At 41.9% G+C, this 24,289-nt stretch overlaps 1 protein-coding gene across 2 annotated transcripts in view; it reads left to right on the forward strand.

Annotated features, from left to right (window-relative positions):
* The window catches only part of NEK10 (NIMA related kinase 10), a 268,659-nt gene extending 244,525 nt beyond the window's left edge, over nt 1–24,134 (forward strand). For both annotated transcript variants that reach the window (XM_075547136.1, XM_075547137.1), the window contains 5 exons: nt 2,631–2,741; nt 11,184–11,292; nt 13,751–13,803; nt 13,887–13,942; nt 23,232–24,134. In XM_075547136.1, coding sequence (XP_075403251.1) covers nt 2,631–2,741; nt 11,184–11,292; nt 13,751–13,803; nt 13,887–13,942; nt 23,232–23,280 — 378 coding nt within the window. In that variant the 3' untranslated portion in view covers nt 23,281–24,134. The remainder of the gene's footprint in view (nt 1–2,630; nt 2,742–11,183; nt 11,293–13,750; nt 13,804–13,886; nt 13,943–23,231) is intronic.
* Nucleotides 24,135–24,289: the final 155 nt, after the last annotated feature.

Genomic DNA, 24,289 nt, shown 5'->3' on the forward strand with positions numbered 1-24,289 from the left:
CTTTCTTTATTTGCCTCTTTCTATATCTTGACTTCCTCTTTTGATTTAGGGTGTGAGTCAAAGGACCTCAATCATTATAATAGTTTTATGAAGTTGGGTCTTAGGGTTGGCCAAGGTAAAAGAGAATATATAAATATTGACATTTAAGGTGAAATCAAAAAGCATTGTTACTGGAGTCCCAGTTTCACATATGCCCAGGCTTATTGAAACAAATGAAAACATTTTTGTGATTCCTCTGGCTGCAGACAAGCACTATCAATAATACATTTGACTTAGTCTCATTAGGATGCCTTCCAAAAAAAAAAAAAGGCCAGTGAAAATGGTGCCTTCTGAGGGAATCTGCTGGTCTAGTTATATTCAAGGCAGCGAGGTCAGCTCAGAAGGCTATGGTGAATATATATTTCTGAGATTCCAAAGGGGTAGTCTTGATCGATTTTTCCTGGGGCTTATTAGGAAGAGGTCTTCTGCGAATGAGCACCACTGCATTGGTGAGAGAGAGGTGCGGAAGTTGTGTGAAGGATTCTTTTGTCGTTCCCACACCGAGGGTGGCCAGGGCTGTCCTGTGAGCATTTCACTGAGCAATCTTACCTCATCCACCATGTCGCCCTGGTTTTTCTACGTCAGACTTACGTTTGTGCCGCAAGCTCCAAAGAACATGGACAAGGATCACGAATGGAGCTCCCTTCTAAGGAGGCCAGCCTGCCACTTTGGTGTGATGCCAACGAGGACACGGAGTTCCTCAGGGAAGCTTCCCAGTTAGAGGTGCATAGACCGAAACAGACGGAATGCCGAGGAACAAGGGACTTGGGTTTTTCCATTTTTTGGCTTCACGCACGTGCCTGTGACTTTGTAGTGACACTTTTGGACGTATGCTCATGCAAAGAGATCCCAAGAAGCTCGGTGCTGTTAACGACGGAGCCTTTCAAACCACCCTGAAGGGCTTCAAAAACTCCCGCAGAGTCTCACTTCTCTAATGAAACCTGCTTCATGCACGAGGCTGCAGAATGCGTTTTAAAAACATTCCCCAACTGTGCTGTCTTTCTCTTTATGGTTTGACGATGCTTCATGATGAGCCCTTCCTTCTGTCGCATTTGGGGTGATGGGTAGCGTTACTTGGGCTTTAAGATCAGTTGTTGTGAGCCTCAGTGACCCTGCTGTCCACTCTGCTCTGACTTTTGACTACATTTCCCTTTGTTCCTTGTATTCGTCGGGACAAAGTAAGCTATAGCACTCTCATAGATAAACTCTGTAATTCCCTGCCCTATTGAACACACTAGCGATTTGTTTCTCGGTTAACTAGAGTGTGACAGGCCGGAGGAGCCTCCTGCATGTGTACTTGAGTCATCGGTTCAGGTGGGCGCTGCATTCTTTGCAGAAGGGAGGAAACACACTGGGCATGAACTGCCTGTCTTCCTGCCCAGTGGCACCAATCACCCTGTCATGTAGCTAGAAAATGGAGGGGAAGAGGAGCCACAGAGGTGGCCAGGGGGGTGGAGGTGGTGGGCGGAGGCAGTGGTGCTGCTACTAATAATTGTGTCTTTCATTTTTGTTGTTCTCACCCTGAGTTTTGAATCCGGTTCTTGGTTTATAAAGTTTGGTTCCTTTCTCTCTCTTTTCAAGGCCTTTCCCTTGAGTTTGAAGCAAAACCAAACATCATTTTGACCCGATCCTCCGACCCTCTAAAAAATAAAAACAATCTCTAAAGCCAAACCCACTGCCATAGAGTTGATTCAGACTAATAGCAACGTTACCTAGGCATTCCAAGGCGACACACTTTTACAGGGGCAGGAGAACGTCATCTCTCTCCCTCTCGGAGCTCCTGGTGGGTTTGAACTGCTTGCCTTGTAGCTAGCAGTCCAACATGTACCCAGCAGCATGTCCAGGGCTCCTTCCTCTGACCCCGAGGCCCCTGATAATGCCGTGTTTTCTCTGTTGTGCCTCTCCCACACTTGACTTCATCCCTCTTTCCTCTTTGCGTCCCAAGACCTTTGATATATTGATGTAAATCTAACTGACAAAGATACCAAACCAATCGTTGAAATTCCTCATTTTTATCCAGTCACCCTATTTTCCAAGACTTTGCAATGACTTCCTTATTAAATCTTGTCATCCTTGCTCAGCTCTAATACATCCTAATTATTCCCCTTCTACTCCTAGATGACACCAGAGGGGACTTGCCCGGAGCACTCCCTCACAGACAGCTGTGACTCTGTGCGCTCTCGCTGGGATCTGTCCTTTGTCCCGCACAGGAGCCAGATCTAGTCTAGTCCAGGTGTTGTGAGTGCCTAAAGATCTGATCAATGCATCTCCCCTTGTAAAGCCATGGAATTCATTTTATGTGTGTAATTGATAGATCGTTCCGTTTCTAGTTGAAAATAACATCTGTAAAATGAAAGAATAAGATAGATGGAAGCAAACTTTGGAACGAGAGCAAAATCATGCATTTTACTTTGGATCGCAGGATGAAGAATGGTAGCATATATCCGTGTGCCACTTAGAATAAAAGCTAAATTATATTCCGGTCTTGTTGAGTGACTATTGTTCCGCTAGCCATCAAGAAAGGCTTCCAGGGAGCTGTCTGGGCAGCATTAATGATTTGGTTATAATGGGTGTTTTCTCATTTCCTGCAGCTTCCTCCAGCCTTGCGTCACAATTTGAAAAGAAGGGTTATAGAGAGATTCAAGAAATCCCTCTTCAGCCAGCAGAGTAACCCTTGCAATTTGAAATCTGAAATTAAAAAGGTACAGTATTCTATACATAGGGATTCTTTTGGTGAATGAACACATCATATGACTTGTATTTTGTTTCTCTTTAATTTTAGACTTGAAACTCGATCGCTAGGATATTCAATGGTGGATACACCATTGCCTCTAATTTTCTCACCTCTATTTCTATAGCCATCATTGTCAGAAGATTGCTAGAAAGTTCTTTGACAAGTATCACATATTTGCCTAATGCGCGTGTTATTGGAATAGCTTTCATTTTGTATATATTTTATCACCTTTTAGAGAATGAATTCCAACATTTTGTTAGAACGGTGCTCAGCAAGCTTTTAAATGGAAAGTTTGGGGATAAACTATGTTGGCCCCTAGTAGGGTTTGTCACTCTGAACAAGTCATGTCATTTTCCAGAATCTTGGTTTCTTAAAAAAATTATTATTCATGAGGGTTGAAGGTTTTTTCCATCTTTGACTTCTAGAGCCTTCTAAATTTGGGGAACCAGTAAATATGTCTGTTCACATAGGTAAAAACTAGATCAGAAACAGGGCAAGTAACCAGACAGGAAGGGAGAAAGAAAATCATTTACCTGCGGGGTATATATTTGGTGACAGGGAGTCCCTCTGTCCTGGCTCTCAGCCATATTGGATGCAGCCCTGGAGGCGGCCATCACTGCCATCTCAGATTCTCTGGTTCCTGAAAGGCTCTGGGCATTACCAACTTGGGCTCCCTGACTAAAGAAGCTAGGTCTCACCCTAATTTCTCCTTTTTGAATTGTATCATATACTTAAATTTGGCTTAGTCATGCTGTCAGTAGGTTTTTCTTTTGAAGGTTTCTTTCTTTTTTCTTTTTTTCTCCGTCCTGAACCCATGCTCAACCCAGTCCCTTTGTTATTCAGGAAATACAATGGACTCTTGGGTACAAAATGGAAACAGTACATTTTTACTTTGTTGTCTAACAGCATCGGTACACACACGCGCGCACATATACACACTCACATACACACTCACGCACACACACTCACATACCACACACACACACTGAATCAAAGGAGATAGCGGGGTGTGGGTGGTTGAACACAGGTGCAGGCGAGCCAAGCATGAACCCCCTCATTAGAGATTAGAGTGGAGATGTGTTTCATGGCTTCTATTGGCTAAACAAACCCAGGAGCAAAGCGAGAGGCTATCCAAATAGAAGTGGAAGAGACCCCCATTATTTCATGACATTTATATAGCGTCCCCTGAGTCCCAATACATTTATTTTAAACACATTGCACTCCAATCTCCCATTGAAAAGATGACATGCTGCTAGGTTTTAGTATTATTGTTCAAATGATATTTTGAATAATCCCATTTGCACACAAATTTACTTTTAACCCCAATCCCGTTTACAGGATGGAAGAAGTGCCTATTGCCTGTTGTCTTCCCTTTCTCCCTGAGAGAGAAGAGAATCCTGTTAGTGAAATTGCCTTTCGCCCTGCCTCCTAGCCTGCCCTCCTGTCTATTGTGCCAGCATTTCTTGCTGGAGTATTTCCCTTCACAACCCTGGCCCACCCCCCGTGGCGGAATGGCTCCTGATTTGTGGCAGCCCTGTGTGTGTATCGTTGAAGCTACGGGCTCCATAGGGTTTTCCATGGCTGTTTTTATTTCTTTAGTTCCAGAAATAGATCTCCAGGCTTTTCTTCCACAGCACCTACCTCTGGGTGGATTTGAGCCTCTGTCTCTTGATTAGCAGCCACAGACGTAACCATGTTGGCCACCCAGGGTGTCCTAAGTCATTTGAGAGTGTTTCACTTGTCACCAGCAGAAGCAGCTCCACCAACCGGGTGAGGTGAAACACGTGCGTGGGGGCATTCCAGGAGCCTAGTGGAGAGAGACCCATCCTCATCTTTAATTTGGTCGAAAGGCAGAGAATGCTATCTTCAGATGAGTGCCGTCGGTCTCTATACTAGTAGTACAAGCTCATGTTGTCCCTGGAACATGTGGCGGGGACCTCTAAGCTGGCCAGTGTCTATATGTGGATTCCGATTCTGGGGTTATCCAAGGGAACCCCCAGTTTCCAGGCTCAGCACATGACCCACACAGTTAGAGTCCTGGTGTTCCTGAGCCATCTCCCGGGCCAGTGGGGTGGCAGGCCACATCTCCTGTGTGTTAATGACAGCTCTAGTCTGGGAGATTCAAATCCTTCTTACTCTTCACCACTGAGCCAAGAAGTTACCTCCTCCATTTAAAACCTTTTCTTTTCTCCTTTGGGCTGCTAACCTAAAGGACAGTATTTTGAACCCACCAGCCACTTTCCAGGAGAGAGACTAAACTTTCTACTCCCATAATGAGTTACAATCCCAGAAACCCGTAGGGCCCGTTGTACACTGTCCTGTAGGGTCGCGCTGAATCACAATTGACTCAATGCAGTGAGTTTGGCTTTGGGTGTCTCTTACTTGAGTCACTTTGTCAATCATATGATTGTGTTCTAAATAGCTATAAGCTGCCTTCAAAGCCCACATGGAAGAAGCACCCAGCCTGTGTGATCACGAGGTGTTGATGGGATCACCTATCAGGCATCAAAGAACAAAAAAATCATATCATTGTGAATGAGGGGGAGTGCAGAGTAGAGACCCAAAACCCATCTGTAGGACACTGGACATCCCCTTACAAAAGGGTTGCAGGGAGGAGACGAGCCAGTCAGGGTGCAGTGTAGCAACGATGAAACATCCAAGTTTCATCTAGTTCCTAAATGCTTCCTCCCCACCACTATCATGATCCCAATTCTACCTTACAAATCTGGCTAGACCAGAGGATGTACACTGGGACAGACAGGAACTGGAAACACACGGAATCCAGAACAGATGACCCCTTCAGGACCAGTGGTGAGAGTGGCGATTCCAGGAGGGTGGAGAGATCTACATATTACTCCTCCCTGGGGGATGAACAATAGAAAAGTTGGTGAAGGGAAACATCAGACTGTGTAAGACATGACTAGATAATAATAATTTACAAATTATCAAGGGTTTCTTAGGGAGGGGACAGGGAGTTGGAGGGGAATGAGTTGCTGATACCAAGGGCTCAAATAAAAAACAAATGTTTTGAGAATGATGAGGGCAACAAACATACAAATGGTGCTTGACACAATGGATGGATGGGTTGTGCTAAGAGTTGTGATTCCTCAGAGCATTAGTGCCTGGCTCACAGTAGGCATTCAGGGCATAACTGGGGGCTCAATGAAAATGACCCCACTCTATCAAAACCTAAATGAGAAGAATTCGTGACCATTGGTTCTCTCCATTCTGGAATAACCCTTTGCCAGAGGGTATTTTTTTTTCAGGATTGGACGTTTTTCTTTCCTCTTTAGTCATGGAAGGTGGCCCAGGGGCACAATAGTTGAGCATTCAGCTGCTAAGGGAAAGGCAGAAAGACGCAGCCATCTGTTTCCATCAAGATTGCTTTTTGTTGTTTTGTGCACAATAGAACAGAACACAGCTTTGTCCTGCACCGTCCTCACAATTGGTAGGGTTGAGCTCATGGTTGCAGCCACTGTGTCTGTCCATCTGGCTGAGGATCCACTTCTTTTTCGCTTACCTTCAACTTTACCAAGCCTGACCTCCTTTTCTAGGGATTGGGCTCACCTGATCACATGGCTAGCATTCATGGGACAAATGCTTGCCTGCCTCGTCCCTAAGGAGTATTCTGGCTGGACTTCTTCCAGGATACCCTACAAAACCCTGTGAGGCCATTCTACGGTGTCCTAGAGGGTCACACTGAGTCCAAAGGGACTCACCTGCAGTGGGTTCCATCATAGAGGGGATCCTGGACAGCACAAATCGTTCACGTGCCTGGCTGCTAGCCAAGGTCGGCACAAGTGGGGTCTCCGTGGGTTGGAACTGTCCCCTGGCAAATGGTTGCTCTTTATGGTGAATGTGGAAACAGGAAGCAGTGATAGTCCATCAAATGGCCTTGATGTTGACGCTCCCCTCTGAAACATCTGTGGAACGCCACAGACCACTTTGGAGGACCTAGAGTTTAGAATGTAATGCAATTTTTTTATGAGTCTTACCTGTTCAAATTTACAAATTTCCTAACATGTCTACTTAAAAGATTTAGAAACTAAGCCAGTGGCAATGAGCAAGCCTAGCATGCCGGACTCCTGGAGAGCTAGCTGGTCAGCACTCTAGGGCCAGAGTTGTGTGAAATGAGACTGCACTTTCTTGAAGTAACAAGAGAGTAGGGACTGAGGCTGAGTCAGGGGATTCAGTGCCCGCTTGATGGGCCTTCCACTGGTGCTTCATGGGGATAATTAGAGCACTAATAAGAATAACAACAGCGGATTGAAAACACTTTGTTTAATCCAGGAGTTCATAATGACTCTCAACAGTAATCCCTCCTTGGTTGCCCTTGGAGTAACCTTGAGAGGTAGCCAACTCCTTATTTTGAAATTTATTTACAAAAGAAAATACAGCAATAAATTTTTTTTTAAAAGAAAAAGAGATTCCAAACAAAAAAAGAAAATACAGCAAGCCCTTTTCTTTTCTTGATTAATTCTGTCAGATTTACTAAATGGTTGATGAAGGGATATGTCTCATTGTAGAATTACTTCAGCTAATAAGTGCCAAAGGTGAATTGAGATGACACCATTTTGCAGCCCCTAATGAAACATTGTACCTAGTCCCTTCAACCTGATGGTACACAGCGACACAAGACATAATCACCAGTGGCTGTTAACAGAACAAAAAAAAAGGCATTGAATGGCTCCCAATGGGAGCACGAAGCACCACCTATGAAGCATTCTTGCCCGAACCTTGAATCTAAATTCATCAGACTTCTAGCTGAACTCACTGCCATCCATACAATTCCAATGCCTAATGACCCTATAGAACACAGTAGACCTGCCTCCTATGGGTTTCTGAGATGGTCAGTGTTCACAGGAGTAGAAAACCTCATCTTTTTCCTGAAGAACCACTAGTAGTTTCAAACTGCTGACCTGGAGGGTAGCAGGCCTACTCTTAACCCTCTGTGTCACCAGGGCTCACCGCTAGATAAGGGGTCAATAAACTATAGCCCTTGGGCCAGAGTCAGCATAGTGATTTCATTAGTAGATTTTTATTGGAACCCAGGCACACCCATTTGCTTAAACCTTGTCTGGGCCGCTTTCTTTCCCTAGGAGTAAAGAACACAGTAGGAAGGGAGGCAGAGGACTCATCGATGAAGCTAGAGCAGCCATGTTCACGATGGGTGGTGGATATTTTTATTGTGAGATGCTATAGTGTTGTTTCCAACCCACAGTGACCCTGGGTACCATGCAACGGGACACTGCACCATCCTCACTGTCATTGTGTCTGAGCCCACGGTCGAAACCACCGTGTCACTCTCCTTGGGGTCTTTCTCCTTTTGCCGACTCTTCTTTCCCAAACATAATGTCCTTCTTCAGGGACTGGCCTGCTAACATGTCCAAATACATGATACGAAGCTTCGCCATGCTGACCGACTTTGAAGGGACATTCTGGCGATACTTATTCCAAGACACATTTGTTTGTTCTTCTGGCAGTCCATGATACTTTCAGTATTCATTAGCAACCTCATAATTCACATGTGTCAATTCTTCTTCAGTCTTTATTATTCTGTTGTCCAGCTTCCATATGCATCAGAGGCGATGGATATCCCCATGGCTTCAGTCAAAAGCACCTTCATCCTCAATGTGACATCTTTGCTTTGTAACATTTTAAAGGCATCTTTTTGCAGCAAATTTGCTTAATGCAATACATTGCTTAATCTCTTGACTGCTGCTTTCTTGGGTAGTGACTGGATCCCAGATGTTCAATATTTTGTCTGCAGAATCCTTCTATGTATTTAACTCACAGCGTGACTTTGTCTTCAGTTCTTTAAGTTTGAGAAATGCTGATAATCTTCCTTATCCGCCTTTCTGCCTCTAGATCTGGGCACTGTTGTAATATTTTATCTTCTCAAGCCATCCTTTGAAATTGACTTCAATTATTTTATTTCACCATTCATTTTGTTTGCTCTAGCTCCTCTATGTTTAAGAACAAACTTCAGAGTTTTTTCTGACATCCATGTGGCTCTTTTCCCAAGTGATTGAATAGTCGTGTGTTTTTAATTTGCCTTGGATGTATATAAGGCTCAACAAAACATACTCACTCTATAATCCTAAAACTCGAGTTCTAGGTATTATTCAAGAAGAACAGTGTATGTGTCGATCAAAAGATATATACAAGAATGCTCATGATACTTTGATTCATAAAATGTAAAATTCTCTCCCCTGTTTCTTAATGGTAGCCAACTCCTTATTTTGAAATTTATTTACAAAAGAAAATACAGCAATAAAATTAAAAAAAAGACATGAAGACAGCAAAGCCATTAAGAAGACCATCCTGTTTTCAGTCCTGATGGACGTGTCTTAATTTCTCCAGCTTTCATTTTAACTTGCCTAGGAGCAGTTGAAGACCTTTTCCACAGTCAGCCCCTGGCCTTGCTCTGAATAAGAAGATTGAACCTCTGTCTCATCTCTTTCCTCAGAGGTACTCAATTTAATCCCTGTGTATTCCAGATGGTGAGGCCCACTTTCCTGTTTATGTTGTTGATAAAGTGTATTTGTAATAATAAGTAGGTGATCTAGTAAATATTCTGTCGTGCCTGCTCCCTCACCGTTTCTTTCACCAAGGCTATATTGTCCATCTGATGATTTGTCTTCTTTGTTTCCAACTTTTGTCTGCTTCAAAATTGCAGTATCAGTCTATTCTACTCACTGATGCCTACAATTTGATTTTATGTGTTCCATTTCATTTTTGATGATTGCCAATTTTCCTAGGTTCATAATTAGTATATTCCACATTCTGATTATTAATGGATGCTTTCAAGGATTTCTTCTCATCTTGAACTGAGCCACATCATCACCTTCAGAATCTTTACTTCATCCACATCAAGGTTGATAACATCCTGAGGATGTTCCCTTTGAGTACAGTGGTTAAAGCACCGGGCTGCTAACTGATAGGTAGATGGTTTGAACTCAAGTAACTCCATGGGAGAAAAATGTGGCATCTGCTTCTGGAAAGACTTTTGTAGCCTTGGAAATCGCATAGAGTGGTTCTATATCCTACCTTGCTGTCATGAGTCAGAGTCAACTCAACAGCAGTGGACAGCATGCTCTCCTCTGTTGAGGAGGCAACTTTCCCCTTTGGGGTTTTGAGTGCCTTCCAACCTAAGGGGCTCAACTTCCAGGGTTCTCTTGCTGTTTATCAGGTTTTCCCTGGTGTTATTATTTTTTTTAAGTAGATCACCAGTTCCTCCTTTTTAATCTTTCATAGTCTGGAAGCTCTGCTGAAACCTGTCCACTGGGGCGATCTTACTGGCATTTTAAAGACCCGTGGCCCAGCTTCTCACATCGCAGCAGCACGCGAGCGCCTGCGGTACAACAAACTGACAGACACGCGGTCAATCCACACACCTTTGGACTTCTTCCGAATTTTACATTTTATGAATCAAAGTATCATGAGCATTCTTGTATATATCTTTTGATTGACACATACACTGTTCTTCTTGAATAATACCTAGAACTCGAGTTTTAGGATTATAGAGTGAGTATGTTTTGTTGAGCCTTATATACATCCAAGGCATTTCCCCAAGTGATTGAATAGTCGTGTGTTTTTAATTCATGAGCAAAAGTATACATATTCAGGGTAACTAGGATTACATAGTAAAAATCGGGCCAATTTGGTTATGTTTATTAATACAGATTGATGTTTTGAACACATATATTCAAGCACAAAACCTGGGCCAACCCAAATGCTGGTTGAAAGGAAATGAAAGAAAAGGTTAATGAAAGGTTAACAATGAAAGGAAGAGTGCAAAACACGTAGAGCATGAAATTTCATCCGAACAATTCATCTATACAAAGGGCATTAAACCACTGTAACTTTAATCAATTCTGTCATTTGGTGAATTACTCTTTAGAGTGTTGTGAAGAAATGTGAGGGATTAAAGTTAATTAATAGGAATTTAGGGGAAAATGTATTAAGAGACTACTTTGTCTCAGCCCGATAAGAAGGCATTGTTCACAGCAACTATAAGACAAAGATCATGATTTGAGTGAAATGCATTGTTCTGTCAAATCCTTGGAGGTTATTCTTCTATGCCGGGCAACACTGACATTTTGATGTCCAAGGCCTCGTGACACTGTTGTTCTGCCCAGTTTGACTTTGCTGTCATAAAGCTGTAAAGCACTTTATTTTTTCATATGGCCAGAGAATTATCTAGCTTGCTTTCACTGTAATTTACCTGCCTAGGATTTATAAATTATGTAAGAAGGAAGAAGCTGTCTCTGTCTATTTACAAGGAATTGAAAAACCACAAAGCACTAAATTGTCTATGTTGTGATTTAGGGAAATAGAAAGCCTTCTGGCCTATTTGTTTCTGTGTTTAAAATAAGATGTGGTTTTGCTGTGTTTTTTTTTTTTTTAGTTATCTCAGGGATCTCCAGAACCAATTGAACCCACCTTTTTTACAGCAGATTATCATTCATTACATCATTCATCTGGTGGAAAAATCCTGTCCCCAAATGACCCAACAGGTAAGGGCCACCGTCATGGAAAATCAGGCTTTCAGATGGAAATAAATTGTTTAAATCTATTTGTCTCAACAGTTATCTCTGATAGATAATTTTCAATTAAAAGAAAAGGCAGGGAAAGCTAATTTTCATGATCTCTGACAGTAATTGGAAGAGGCATCTGATAGGAAACTAGAAATCCCCCGAGATCCATCTTACCTACTTGTGGCAGCGTCCTTGATCATGTATTAACACCATCAATAAACACCAGATGCTGTGTGGGTGAACAGTGTAGCCTTTTATGTCTTCTGGCTTATCTGATGGGGGGAAGTCAAAGGCTCAGAAGCAGCCAGTGAGAGAAAAAGTAGAAAAGAGTACTTTGTACTCAAAATGGACAAAAATCTAACAAAACAAAACACAATAAACTTCTTCAGACAGATATTTATGTATCCATCTTTCTATGCATGGGCCAGTTTAATTTTGTATGCATTTTACCTCGGGAGGCACAGTAGAGCATACGGATTAATGGTTAGTGGTGTAAGTTCTAGAACCTGAATGCCCAGGTGAACAATCTCAGCTAGCACAGTTAGTAGCTGGTATTAGAAAACCAGACTCTGTGCTTTCGGATCAAGGCTGACTAGTAGTGACCCTATAGAGCAGGGTAGCACAAGGTTGAACTGTGAGTTTCCGAGATGATAACTGTTTACAGGGATAGAAAACTCCTCTTTCTCCCTCAAAGCAGCTGGTGGTATCAAACTGCTGACCTTTCAGATCACAGCCCACCTTGTATCCACTGTGCCACTAGGGCTCCCTAACTGGCCTTGGATAAGATATTTAAACCTTTCTGACCCTCAATTTCCTTGCTCATAAAACGGGGCTAAATATAGTGCCAATCTTATTGGGTTACATTAAAAATTCAGCATAAAAAGTACTTGGCCATTAGCAGAGGTTCAGTATAGTTTAATACTTATCACATATTTGAGATCTAAGGAGAAGCTTTCAGGGTACTCCAAAGTTTCAGTTATTTAATAATTTTTGAATTGCTGTAAACTATAGTTACTTCACTCTGTGAACTTGCTGAAACTGCAGCTTTTATGGTTAAAGGAAGACTTCTCTCTTCAGTCCGGAAAAAAGGCACTAATTTTTCTTGTCCTTTCATTGTCTAATTTAGGAAGATCATTTTATTGATCAATTATCAAACATTCCCTACGTCTTGGACTCATGGGCTAAAGCAAGCCTGTGTAAACAGATTTTTTTTAATTGGCCCTCAGGAATCTGTAAGATCAAGATAAAGTGTGGTCAAAAATCATTTGACTTTACAAGTATTTCCCATGACAAGTCCTCAGGCCAAACTTCTCTGATGGAAGTCTTTCCCAGTTCCCATAGTGAGGTGACTCCTTGCAGGGCAGGTGGACACCCTCCCTCCCTCCCAGTTATCCTAGCTAGCCCTGTCACAACAGGAAAGGGAAAAAGCAAAGGAGGCAGAGACCGCCAGCCCTGTGGGAAATGCTTGGATGCTTGGCTTTAAGAAGGAGCTGCCGAGACTTCAAGCTTCCATGTCTCCTCTCAACCATCGCCATTTTCTTTTCTCTATCTAAAACGGCAGGGCTGTCTCTGGTCCTCCACATGAGTCACTGTGGATTGAATGCTGGCTCATATGGCTTTAGGTAATACAGAGGGTGAGCGTGGGTTACAGGGCGCCTTGGTGGCTCAGTGGTGGGAGTGTTAAGCTGCTAACCAGAAGGTCAGAGCAGCAAACCTATCAGCCACTCCATGGGAGAAAGATGTAGCAGCCTGCATCCACAAAGACTGATAGCCTTGGAAACCCTCTGCCCTGTAGTTTTGCTGTGAATTGGAGTAGATTTGATAACACTGGGTTTCGGTGGGTGTGGGTTAAGGTATCGGTATACCAAACCCACACTAACAATCAAAATAAGTTTTGTCTTTTGGCGTTAAGTGTAGTTTATTTACCTCTAGGCAGGATTATGAAGTCACCAGATCCTTGGTGTTCTTCACTGTCCGTTTCTGCCCTCCTCTCGGAATTCATTTCCAGAATTCACTTCCAGCACCTATTTGCTCTTTTTCCCTTCTGGACGAGGGAGTTTCTTAATCAGTTAACTCACATGTCAGACACTTGTGTTTAGAATCCTTCCCCATCTGTCCCCAACACATGCGTGTGTACACAGGCAGACACACGGTGATCACACTAACTTAGCTGACCAATTTTTATACCCTGAACAATGCACCTAAACCTGTCTGTGTGTTAACTCTGGGATGGCCACCCACAAAGCATGTGAAGATTTAAGCAGAGAGACAAAGAGTTGGGATACTGAAAAGCAAAATACTTTGGAATTTGCTCACAAGCCCCCATCTTCATCATTAAGAAACTGACCTGTTTCCATTGCAGTCGGGACATTATGGTCAATAGAGCCTAAGAAAATATGAACCAAATGTCAGACTTTCCATAATTTATCTATTTCAGGTTTATTCAGCAGCTTTGACTTGGAGGAAGGAATAACATACGAACAGATGCAGGTGAGGATTGGGCAGCACTTCTGAATCATTATATGATGTTGCTTGTAAAGCAGTACTGACCTGTTTCCCTCCCCCATGTGTAGACGGTGATTGAAGAAGTCCTGGAGGAAAGTGGCTATTACAATTTTACTTCTCAAAGGTGAGACCCAGACCTTTCTTTCAAAGAAAAGAGGAACTGACATAATTGGATATGAGATCCTACTTCTTTGTCCTTGATTCCAAGACGGGTTTTTTTTGGTTGTTGTTGTTGTTTTAGCTTTCATTTTGAACATTTGAAAAATACAGATGGTGCTTGACTAGCCACCACCCTGGGGAGGGTCTGTGCTGCGCAGCTTTGTATGCACACGGCCGCTCCCTGTGGAAACAGAAAGGGTGGTCTCACCCACGGTGACTTGGGTCCAACTCACAGGCTCATGAGAAATAACGAAGAAAATGAAATGAAACACAAAATCTCTGGGTGTTTCAAAATCAACTATTCATTTGTACTATTGTAGAAGAGCTAGAAACACAGATCTCCTTCCCTGAAACCTATCCGTTATTTTTATAGAATAATTAGGAAGGAAAAAATAGGTATACAACGAAACAAACATTTCTTTCCCTTTTTTGGGGAAAATTTTTGATTGTGGATTAGATGAGGCTTTACATTCCACAACACCAATTTTGTATTCCAATGGTTTAAATGACTTACCAATTCCGCTCTCCCTCCAGCCCCGTAGCTTACCCTTCCGGCTGCTCCTCTGATTTCTCTTCTCCTTCTGTGGGTTAGGATCTTTCCCTTCATCCAAGTCAGATCACTAGCCTATTGCTCTGGCTCCCCTCCCTTGCCCTAGCCCACCTGGTAACTTCAAAAGTCAGTTCCCTTCGGTTTGAAAGCCTTTGTCTTGATTTCCTTTTTCTTCCCATACAATATTTGTCCTTTGGGAATTGACAAGTTTCACTCAGCAAGACTTAAAACAGGTTGGTTGCTACTTGCAACTAAGTAAGACTCTTCTGTTTACTGGCACTGTGTATTATCCTATATTATAACTGTTACTGGTATTCTAAAAATATACTCTATGCTATCAATGTAACCCATCTCTAGATTCTTATATTAATTACTAGAGGGGGCACTTTGTTGGGCACAAGGTGTTTGAATGCAATTAGTGTATCAGAGGGTTAATCCAGAGCCCTCTTGGCATGGATTCAAGGTCCACCAGCAGTTCAAAATCACCAGCTGCTCTAGAGGAAAAAAGACAAGACTTTATATCCCTGTAAAAATGTACAGTCTTGGAAACCCACAGGGGTTGTTATACCCAGTCCTATGTGGTTGCTATGAGTCTGAGTTGACTGGATGGCAGTCAGTGAGTGAGTGAATGAGTGAGTGAGTGAGTGTGATTAATATGCAGCTGCTCAGTAGTACAAACCCACCAACCTCTTTGTGGGAGAAAAGACCTGATCACCCGTTCTTATAAAGATGATAGCAGAGTAAACACCGTGGGAGCCGTCCTCCTCTGTCACACATGATCACTCACTACGAGTCAGAATCGAGTTGGTGGCACACCGCAACATCTAGCCGGTTATTGATTTGGACAATCAAAGCTTGACCTCACTTGGAAAATCGGAGAGAGCTTTCTCAGTGTGGAATACAGTCCCACTCTAGGACTGAGGGACTTTCCATCTTTATCCTCCAATTTATACCAGTCACCGTTTGAGGGCTGCCCTTAGGGGGTTATTGATTTCCTGGCAATTCTGGCTTGTTGCCCATGTGGGCAAAGCTGGCCCCGGAGGCCAGAGAATGTCTTCCGGAAAAGAAAGACAGGTTGGCAGTTGGATGACGGGCAAGCATGCCTTGAAGTGCTGAGTGAGGGGGGACATGGTCATTGACAGTGTCTACTCCTTACAACTTGACTTTCCCACGGATCTTACTCCATCCTGAATCCTCAAGTTGGTCTTAGGCATCCACGGCCATCAGCTTCCTCCTGTGTGGCTTGAAGTTGTCTAGGAAACATGCTGACTCTGGAGTAGATTCTCTCAAAGCAGTCTTGTGTGCTTTAGGGAATTTACCACCTTTCCAGCCACCCCACCTGGAGCTTGACCAGTGTGTAAGACCCGGAAGTTTCTCCAAAGAAAACTGGAAACCGTGGTGCCGGAGAGAGGTTTCGAGAACAGCCGGTTTCAGCCATTACGTGGGAATTTGATTCTTTTTTGAGTTTAATTCAATTTCTGAGCAATTTCTCTCCTCCTGTTTCAATGACTTATTCTTATGAATCACACACACGACTATTCAACTGCTTGCTCTTCAGGCTTCATAATCTACTTCCAAAATACTACCTTTGTAAATTTAGTTCTATTGTGATTTGTAACTGCAGAGAAGTGATGAGTCAGTCTCTGGCCAAAGGCGTATCTTTCACAGGAATGACAGCCTCCGCAGCCACGCCTCCCATCATCCCTTTAGTGACTGTGGATTTCCACCTTCTCCTGGAGCCTTACCTGGGGAGGATCAATGGCTATGTTCTTGACTAGCAGCATTTTATTGTTTCAAGTCCCTTTGGCCTCTCGTGGGAATGGAGGTCATTCTTGTCATTTTATCAGCATTTTCTCACAGACTCACACTCATGGGCAGTGAAAGGCTTCATATTTTTGCTGCAAATAGAGTAAATACCAGTGAATATCCAGATCTGTCCAGACCTTAAGCAAAGCTTTACAGGACTCCTCCTCACACCTGCCCCTCCCTTTTAAAAACTGTCATTTGAGTCATGCTTTGCAGTGCATGGCTAATCTTATCCTGCTCTACCATAATTAATGTTTGAAAAACTCCAATACTACTATTCCCCAAGCCAACGTTCCTCTATCAAAAGACATCATAAGTTTGCCTTATTATGATAAATAGATAACCAGATGCATAATCAAGAAGACTCACAATTATTCAGAGTTATATTGGGACTTATGACTAGATGGTACAGGCAAAACTTAAGTAGGTTTAAGTAATGCAAGTTTGATATGACATCCAATTTTTTAAAAATGCCCCAAATTAAAATGGATCACCCATTAAAAAGCCCACAGCCCATGGTTTTAGATTCTAATAGCAGTAAGAGTCTGAAAATCTACCTTGAGAGGAAAATTCCTTACAGGTTACCAGTAAAATATCGTAGGCCCCCAGAGGATGCCTAAGACCACTGCTTGATTAGAATTGTTTCAGTTTAATGTCAGGTCACACTTAGGAGCACTCGACAGTCCACAAATGAGAAACACCGAACTGCAGATGCCAGTCAGATCAGCTGTTACTGTCCTGATTTCCCACAGTCAAAGGATGGAGATGACGGAATATGACAGGATATTCATGAAATATAGTTAGACTTAAGAGTGTATTTCTTCAAATAGGTTCAATGGAATGACTGATATTATCAAAGATATTAATAAATTATCCCAGAAAAAAGTTCATGACCAAATAGATTTGGCATGTGCTGGGTGTACAAGTTTTCATTTTTGGAGACTCTCAACATATATTAACATACTAAGGACTCGGCTTTTCTGTAAGAAAGACCTCTATTTATCTTGCTTGTCCAAGTTGAGCCCTAGCTATGTGGATAGAAGTAGAGAAGGCTGCTTTAAATCCTCAACCAGGGTCCAGCAGGTCTGCTATTATTTTCTTTGTCATCGTCATCCATCATAATTGTCAATGGCATCTTCATTGCCAACCCTTATTAAATGATCTTAATTAAATGCAAATCTAGGACTGTTGGTCCAAGCCCACACATGCATTTGCAAAGCATCCAGGTGGCAACTAAAGTGTGAGTTCAAGGTATGGCATGTGTTCAGCTCAGGATGTGGGGCCTTAGTTAAGGGAAGGGCAGAGACAGGTGACATTTTCAAAACGAGAGTTGCAGAATAAAGCCTTTATCTATTATCTCTCTCTGAAAAAGTTTCTAGAGCTGTGCAAATAACTTTTTAAAAAGAGACCGCTTTGACAATTGGGTAGGAAGAATATTCTGGGCATAAAATGCTGCATTAAGAACAGAAAATGGTGAGAGAAAGAGGATGTTGTTAGGCGCCATTGTGCCAGTTTCAACTCATGGCAAGCCTATGTACAACAGAAGGGAACGCCACATACCCCAGTCCCGTGACATCCTAACAATTGCTGGTATGTCTGAGGTTGCTCCCACTGTGTCAATCCATGTTGTCCAGAATCTTCCTCTTTCATGCCCCTCTGCTTTATCAAGCATGAGGTCCTTTTCCAGGGGCTGGTTTCTCTTGATAAGTCCAAAGTACATGAGACAAAGGCTTGCTATCCTTACTTCTAAGGAGTATTCGGGCAGTACTTCTTCCAGACAGTTCTGTTTGTTCTTCTGGAATTCCATGGTACTTTCCGTGATCTTTACCAGCACCAAAATTCAAACATACTGATTCTTTTTTGGTCTTCTTATACAGTGTCCAACTTTCATATGCATATGATACTATTGAAAATTCCATGACTTGTGTCAGGGGCAACTTAAAGCAACATCCTTGCTTTTCAATGCTCTAAAGAGATTTACCCAATGTAATGCATACATCCTTTGATCTCTTGACTGCTGCTTCCATGAGCATTGATTGTGGATCCAAGCAAGGTGAAATTCTTGACAACTTCAATCGTTTCTCTGTTTACCATGATGTTGCCTGTTAGCCCTATTGTGAGGATTTTTGTTTTCTTTATATTGGTATGTAATCCATATTGAAGACTGAAATACTTGATATTAATCAGCAAGTGCTTCAAGTCCTCCTCACTTTCAGTAAGCAAGGGTATATCATCTTCATATCAAAGGCTGTTAATTAGCCTCTTCCAATCTTGATATCGCCCTCAGGATATAGCTCAATTTCTCTGATTATTTGCATACAGAATGAACAAGTGTGGGGAAAACGAGTATTCCCTTGTTCTGCTCACACAACTGTCTCTTGACCCATGTACAGGTTCCACATGAGCACATAGGATTTCTGGAGTCCCCATTCTTCTCAACACTATTTATAGTTTGTTATGATCCCTCCAGTCAAATGTCTTTGTATAGTCAATGAAACACAAGTAAATATATTTTGGTTATTTTCCGCTTTCCACCAAGATCCATTTGACATCAGCAGTTATATCCCTTGTTCCATGATTTCTTCTGAATGTGACCTGAGTTTCTGTTAGCTCCATGTCAATGTACTTATGGAACCATTGTTGAAGAAGCTTCTGAAAAATTCTTGCTTGCAAGCGATAGCAATGATATTGTTCAATAATCTTTACTTTCTCTTGGTAGATATATGGATCTCTTCCAGTCACTTATCCAGACAGCTATCTTCCAAATCGTTTGGCATAAACAAGGAGTGCCTTTAGTGCTGTGTCAGTGGTTGAGACAGTTCAATTTGTATTCTGCCAATTTGGGTGGCCTTGTTTTTGACTAATGAATGCCTGCAGCGTAGCTTGGACTTCTTCCTTTCGTACCACTGGTCCTTGATCGTGTACTACCTGCCTCTTGAGATGGTTCAATATTGACTAGTTCTTTTTGGTACAGTGACTGTGGGTTCTTTCCATCTTCTTTTGATGTTTCCTGCATCATTCAATAATTTGCCCGTAGAATATTTCAATATAGTAACTTAAGGCTTAAATCTTGTCTACAGTTCTTTCAAGTTAAGATGCTGATTATGTTCTTCCTTTTTAGTTTTCTAACTTTAGGTCTTTATATTTTTTCACTATAATACTTGTCTTTTCAAGCTTTTGAAGTTTTTTGGTCAAATATTTTACTTCATTTCTCCCATTTGTTTTAGTTACTAGACTATAAAGAGCAAGTTGGAGTCTCCCCTGACATCCACTTTGATCTTTTCTTTCTTTCCTGTACTTTTATTGACCTTCTGCTTTCTTCACATATGACGTTCTGGATGTCATCCCACAGCTCATCGGGTCTCCTGTCCTGAATCGTCAATGTATCAAGTCTCTTCTGGAGATATTCTCGAAATTCGGGTGATATAGACTCAACTTGTATTTTGGTTCTCATAGATTTGTTTAATTTTCTCTAGCCTCCAGCTCAACTTAAATATGGGCATTTTATGGTCACTTCCCCAGTTGGCCCCTAGCCTTGTTGTTGCTATTAATATTGAGCTTCTCTATCATGTATTCCCACAGATGTAGTCAATTTGACATTTGGGTATTCCATCTGTGGGAGTCCATGTGTATAATATCCTTTTGTTTTTTGGGGAAAAAAGTATTTGTAATGAAGTTATTGGTCTTGCAAAATTCTGTCATATGATCTCCAGCTTTATTTCTGTCACCAACTCTGTTCCTTTCTCTTCATTTCCAACTTTTGCATTGCAATTGATCAAATTCAGAACGAAGATGTTGATAGAATCTTCAGTTTCTTCATCACTAGCTTTCATTGTTGGTGCATAAATGTGAACAATAGTTGTATTGACTGGGTTTCCTTATATGTGGATAAATATTATAGATAGATGGATATTGTACTTTAAGAGTAGATCTTGAAATTTCCTTTGTGATGATGAATACGATGCCTTTCCTCCTGAGTTTGTCATTCCTGACAGAGTAAACCATGTGACTGTCCTAGTCAAATGGCCAAGACCAGTCCATTTCAGCCTAGGATATTGATCGTTATGAATTTCCTTTTCATTTTTTATGACTTCCAATTTTCTTAGATTCATGCTTCATACATTCTAAGGTCCAATTATTAGTAAATGTTTGCTACTATTTCTTTGCATTTTGAATTAGCACCCATAAGCAAAGGGAGGTTCCAAAGGCTTCAGTAGTGCAGGGTGCACTCCAGCCATGTCACTGCACTCTACTTTGAGAAGGCAGCTTGTCCTCAGTCATATTTTTAAAAATGTAATAAATCAATTTATTGGGAACTCTTACAGGTCTTATAAAAATCCATACATCAATTGTATTAAGCACATTTGTATATATGTTGCCATCATCATTTCTAAAACATTTTCTTTCTACTTGAGCCCTTGGTATAGGCTCCTCTTTTTTCCTTCCCTCCCCCACCCTCCCACCTTTCTGAGTCCTTGATCATTTATAAATTATTTTTATTTTCATATTTTACACCATCCACTGTTTCCCTTCACCCACATTTCTATTGTTCATCTGCTGTGTGTGTGTGTGTGGCGGAGGGTGGGGGTGTACATCAATCATTGCAATTGGTTTCCCCTTTCTCCTCTTCTTCCCCCACCTTCCCCCTTTCCTCATAGTATCACTACTCTCATTATTGTTCCTGAGGGGTTTATCTGTCCTGGATTCTTTGTGTTGAGAACTCTTATCTGTTCCAGTGTACATGCTCTGGTCTAGCCAGATTTGTAAGATAGCACTGAGGTCATGATAGTGGCAGGGAGGAAGCATTAAAGAACTAGCGGAATTTTGTGTGTTTTGTCAGTGCTATACTGCACTCTGGCTGTCTCATCCTTCCTTGTGAGGGGCTGTCCAGTTGTCTACAGATGGGTTTTGGGTTTTCATTCTAAACTTCCTTGTTTGCATCAAAATGGCTGTTTGTGTTGAGTCTTCTGATGCCTGATACCTGATCTCATTGACATCTCGTGATCACATGAGTTGGTGTGCTTCTACCAAGTGGGTTTTATTGATTTCCTATTAGATGGCTATTTACCTTCAAGCTTTTAAGACCCCAGAGGCTATATCTTCCAATAGCTGGACACCATCAGCTTTCTTCACCACATTTGCTTATGCACTCATTTTGTCTTCAGCGATCTTGTAGGAAAGATGAGCATCACAGAATGCCAGGTTATTAGAACAAAGTGTTCTTGCATTGAGGGAGTACTTGAGTAGAGGCCAAATGTCTGCCTGCTACCCTAATACTTAACCTATATACATATATATGTACATAGATTTGTCATTATATATTAATATATTTACATATATACATACCTATATTTATACCTCTCATATATACATACCTATATTTATACCTCTATAAATGGCTTTTGCCTCCTAGTTCTTTCCTCTATTTCTTTTACTTTCCTGTTGCCCCGCTATCATGTTCAACCTTAATTCAGCTCTCTGTACTTCCTCTCAGCTACATTGCACTTGATCGAACCCCACCACGCATTCTATACCGTCATTGCCATCGATTTTAGATCTCTTGTTCTCTTGTCCCTGGGTTTGTTGACCCCTCCTTTGCTCCCACCTCCTCCTCCCCCATGTTCCCCCAGAACTGTGGGTCCCGTTGCTTTCTGCTAGGGATTGTTTCTCCTCCTCAGTTGTTCACCGAGTGCCAGCCCTCTCCTAGCATTATATTGGACTATGTTCTGCTGCTATTCATGAAGTTTGAGGTGGCAAATGCCTCCAAAAAAGATAGTCAATTCCTTTTTTTATGGTCTGTTCTTATTGTGGAAGCTCTGCCAAAGCCTGTTCACTCTGAGCGACCCTGCTGATGTTTGAAATAGCTCTGCTATGGTGTCCAGAATCAACAAGACACCACAGTAGCAAAATCTGACAAGTGGTAGAAATTGGATTGGTAGATTTCTATTTTAACAAAATGGGAGATTCTTCTGGGCTTCTGTTAAGAAGAGGTAGGGCTGGTTGAGAGGAGGAAAGTTATGTAAAGAAAATAGCAGGACAAACAGACCTGCCAAACCTTGTAACCATTCCACAAATGGGCTGTAATTCTTGATCATTGGCACGGCTGACTGGGGCTGCTGTGAGTTATAACCATAGGAAAATGTTGTCTTGAAAACTCTCACTGACGTAAGTGGCTTGGTTTTGGGTTCTGTTTAGTAACTGCGTTTTATGAACATGCACATTTAGCTAACTCGCTAAAAGGATACAACCCTAGCGTGCCGTGTTATCACTGCTGTTTGTGAGGGCGACATTGTTTGAGCTCAGACAGAAGAGAAGATGAGCATGTCAACTTGTAAAATATATTTGGCATTCACATTAATATTTTATTTCATCATGCTGAATGTATTTTGATAAAAACAACCAGATGGAGTCCACTTGCTGAGTCCTGCTTCCCCGACTGACGAGTGGCCCGAGGGCTCTGTGCCGCCATAGGGGCCCATGAGCATGAAGTAGAACTGCCCCTTTGGGTGCTCCAGACTGTCATCTTTGTGGGAGATTATTTTTCTCCTGTGGACCTGCTGGTGGGTTCGAACCACTGACTGCTGGGTTAGCAGCTAATCATTAACCGTTGTGCAAACACAGTTCTTTTACCGACTGATGTTGGGGGCATGATAGATACTTTAGTACACTTAGGTACTTAAATTCCCATCATAAAGGGATAGCTGTTTCTATTGAGTTCGTCATTTGAGAAAGACCCTATTCTGATTTCTAAAACTATACCTTTATGTTTAGAAACATTTTTTAATAATTTGTGATTGCATGGCTTTCTCGTGCGCCTAAGCGACAGCTGTTTAGAGTGACTGTGTGAACCTACAATCTTGTGACAACTGGCCACTCTTTTCACTTCTGAATCATGTAGGTACCACTCCTATCCATGGGGGACCAAAAATCACCCGGGCAAAAGATGAAGGCAGTGCCTTGGAATGGACTTGATTTTGCCCCAGTGACGTTCAAACTCTGGACTTCAGCCACCATCGAAGGATGCCCAAAGGTTCTGCTGCTGATAAAGGGTGTGGAAGAGGAAAAACCAGGATGCAGGGCACATGTGGGACCTTTTTCTGGATTTCTGAAGTCCTGGGCAATACGGCAGCTGCAGTAGCTGGGGGCTATTTCCCCAGGAGGCATTGCCTGGGAGAGGATGCGCCCACTTCCTCTCTGGGAGGAACGCCCACTCCTCACAGGACTGTCTTTCGAGTTTAAAAAACAAAAAGGGAAAAGAAGTTTGTTATATTTTCAAAAGAATATTTTATACTCAGGTTTACTAAAACTTTGTTTAAAGGCATCTAGCCTTTTTATGTATAAAAATAGTTTTAAGTAAAAAGAAAATTAAATGACCCAGAGTACTATATTGGGTGATTCACTGTATCCCCAAATTTTTCTTAAAAAGAAATTCAACATATGCAATTGATTTTTCTTTCTTTCAAATGAAAGGGATTGGCTCTCTTAACCACTTGGTGCTTGTGGTTTGAACTGTGATACAGTGTAGACAGTATTTATAACCTTGCACAGCCTCTGGAAACACCTGTCATGGAGTCATATGTAACTTGGACTAATACACTATGTGGATGTACTGTGTGTCTATATACGCACATGCATATGTATATAATGTATGGATGGGAGGCTTTGATTAGACTACTGCTTTGCTGCTAATCAAACGTATAGTATTTATAGGGCACTTTGATGAGTTCGTAGAACCTACGAAAGAGATGCAACCTTCCTTATTCTAAGTCCCTCCATACTTATCTGACTGACATTGTTTAAATCTGGGAAATGGAAATGAAAATAAATTATATAATAAAATATAATCTCCTTCGTTATTTGTTGAAATAAGCCTCAGAAAGGGAGATGAGAATATGCCAAGCAGTGTACTAGTTTGATATGGAGAGAATTTCTGATGATTGGCTTAATGCTTATTGG

Source organism: Tenrec ecaudatus, chromosome 4 (assembly GCF_050624435.1).
Source record: "Tenrec ecaudatus isolate mTenEca1 chromosome 4, mTenEca1.hap1, whole genome shotgun sequence".
Classification (NCBI taxonomy): domain Eukaryota; kingdom Metazoa; phylum Chordata; class Mammalia; order Afrosoricida; family Tenrecidae; genus Tenrec; species Tenrec ecaudatus.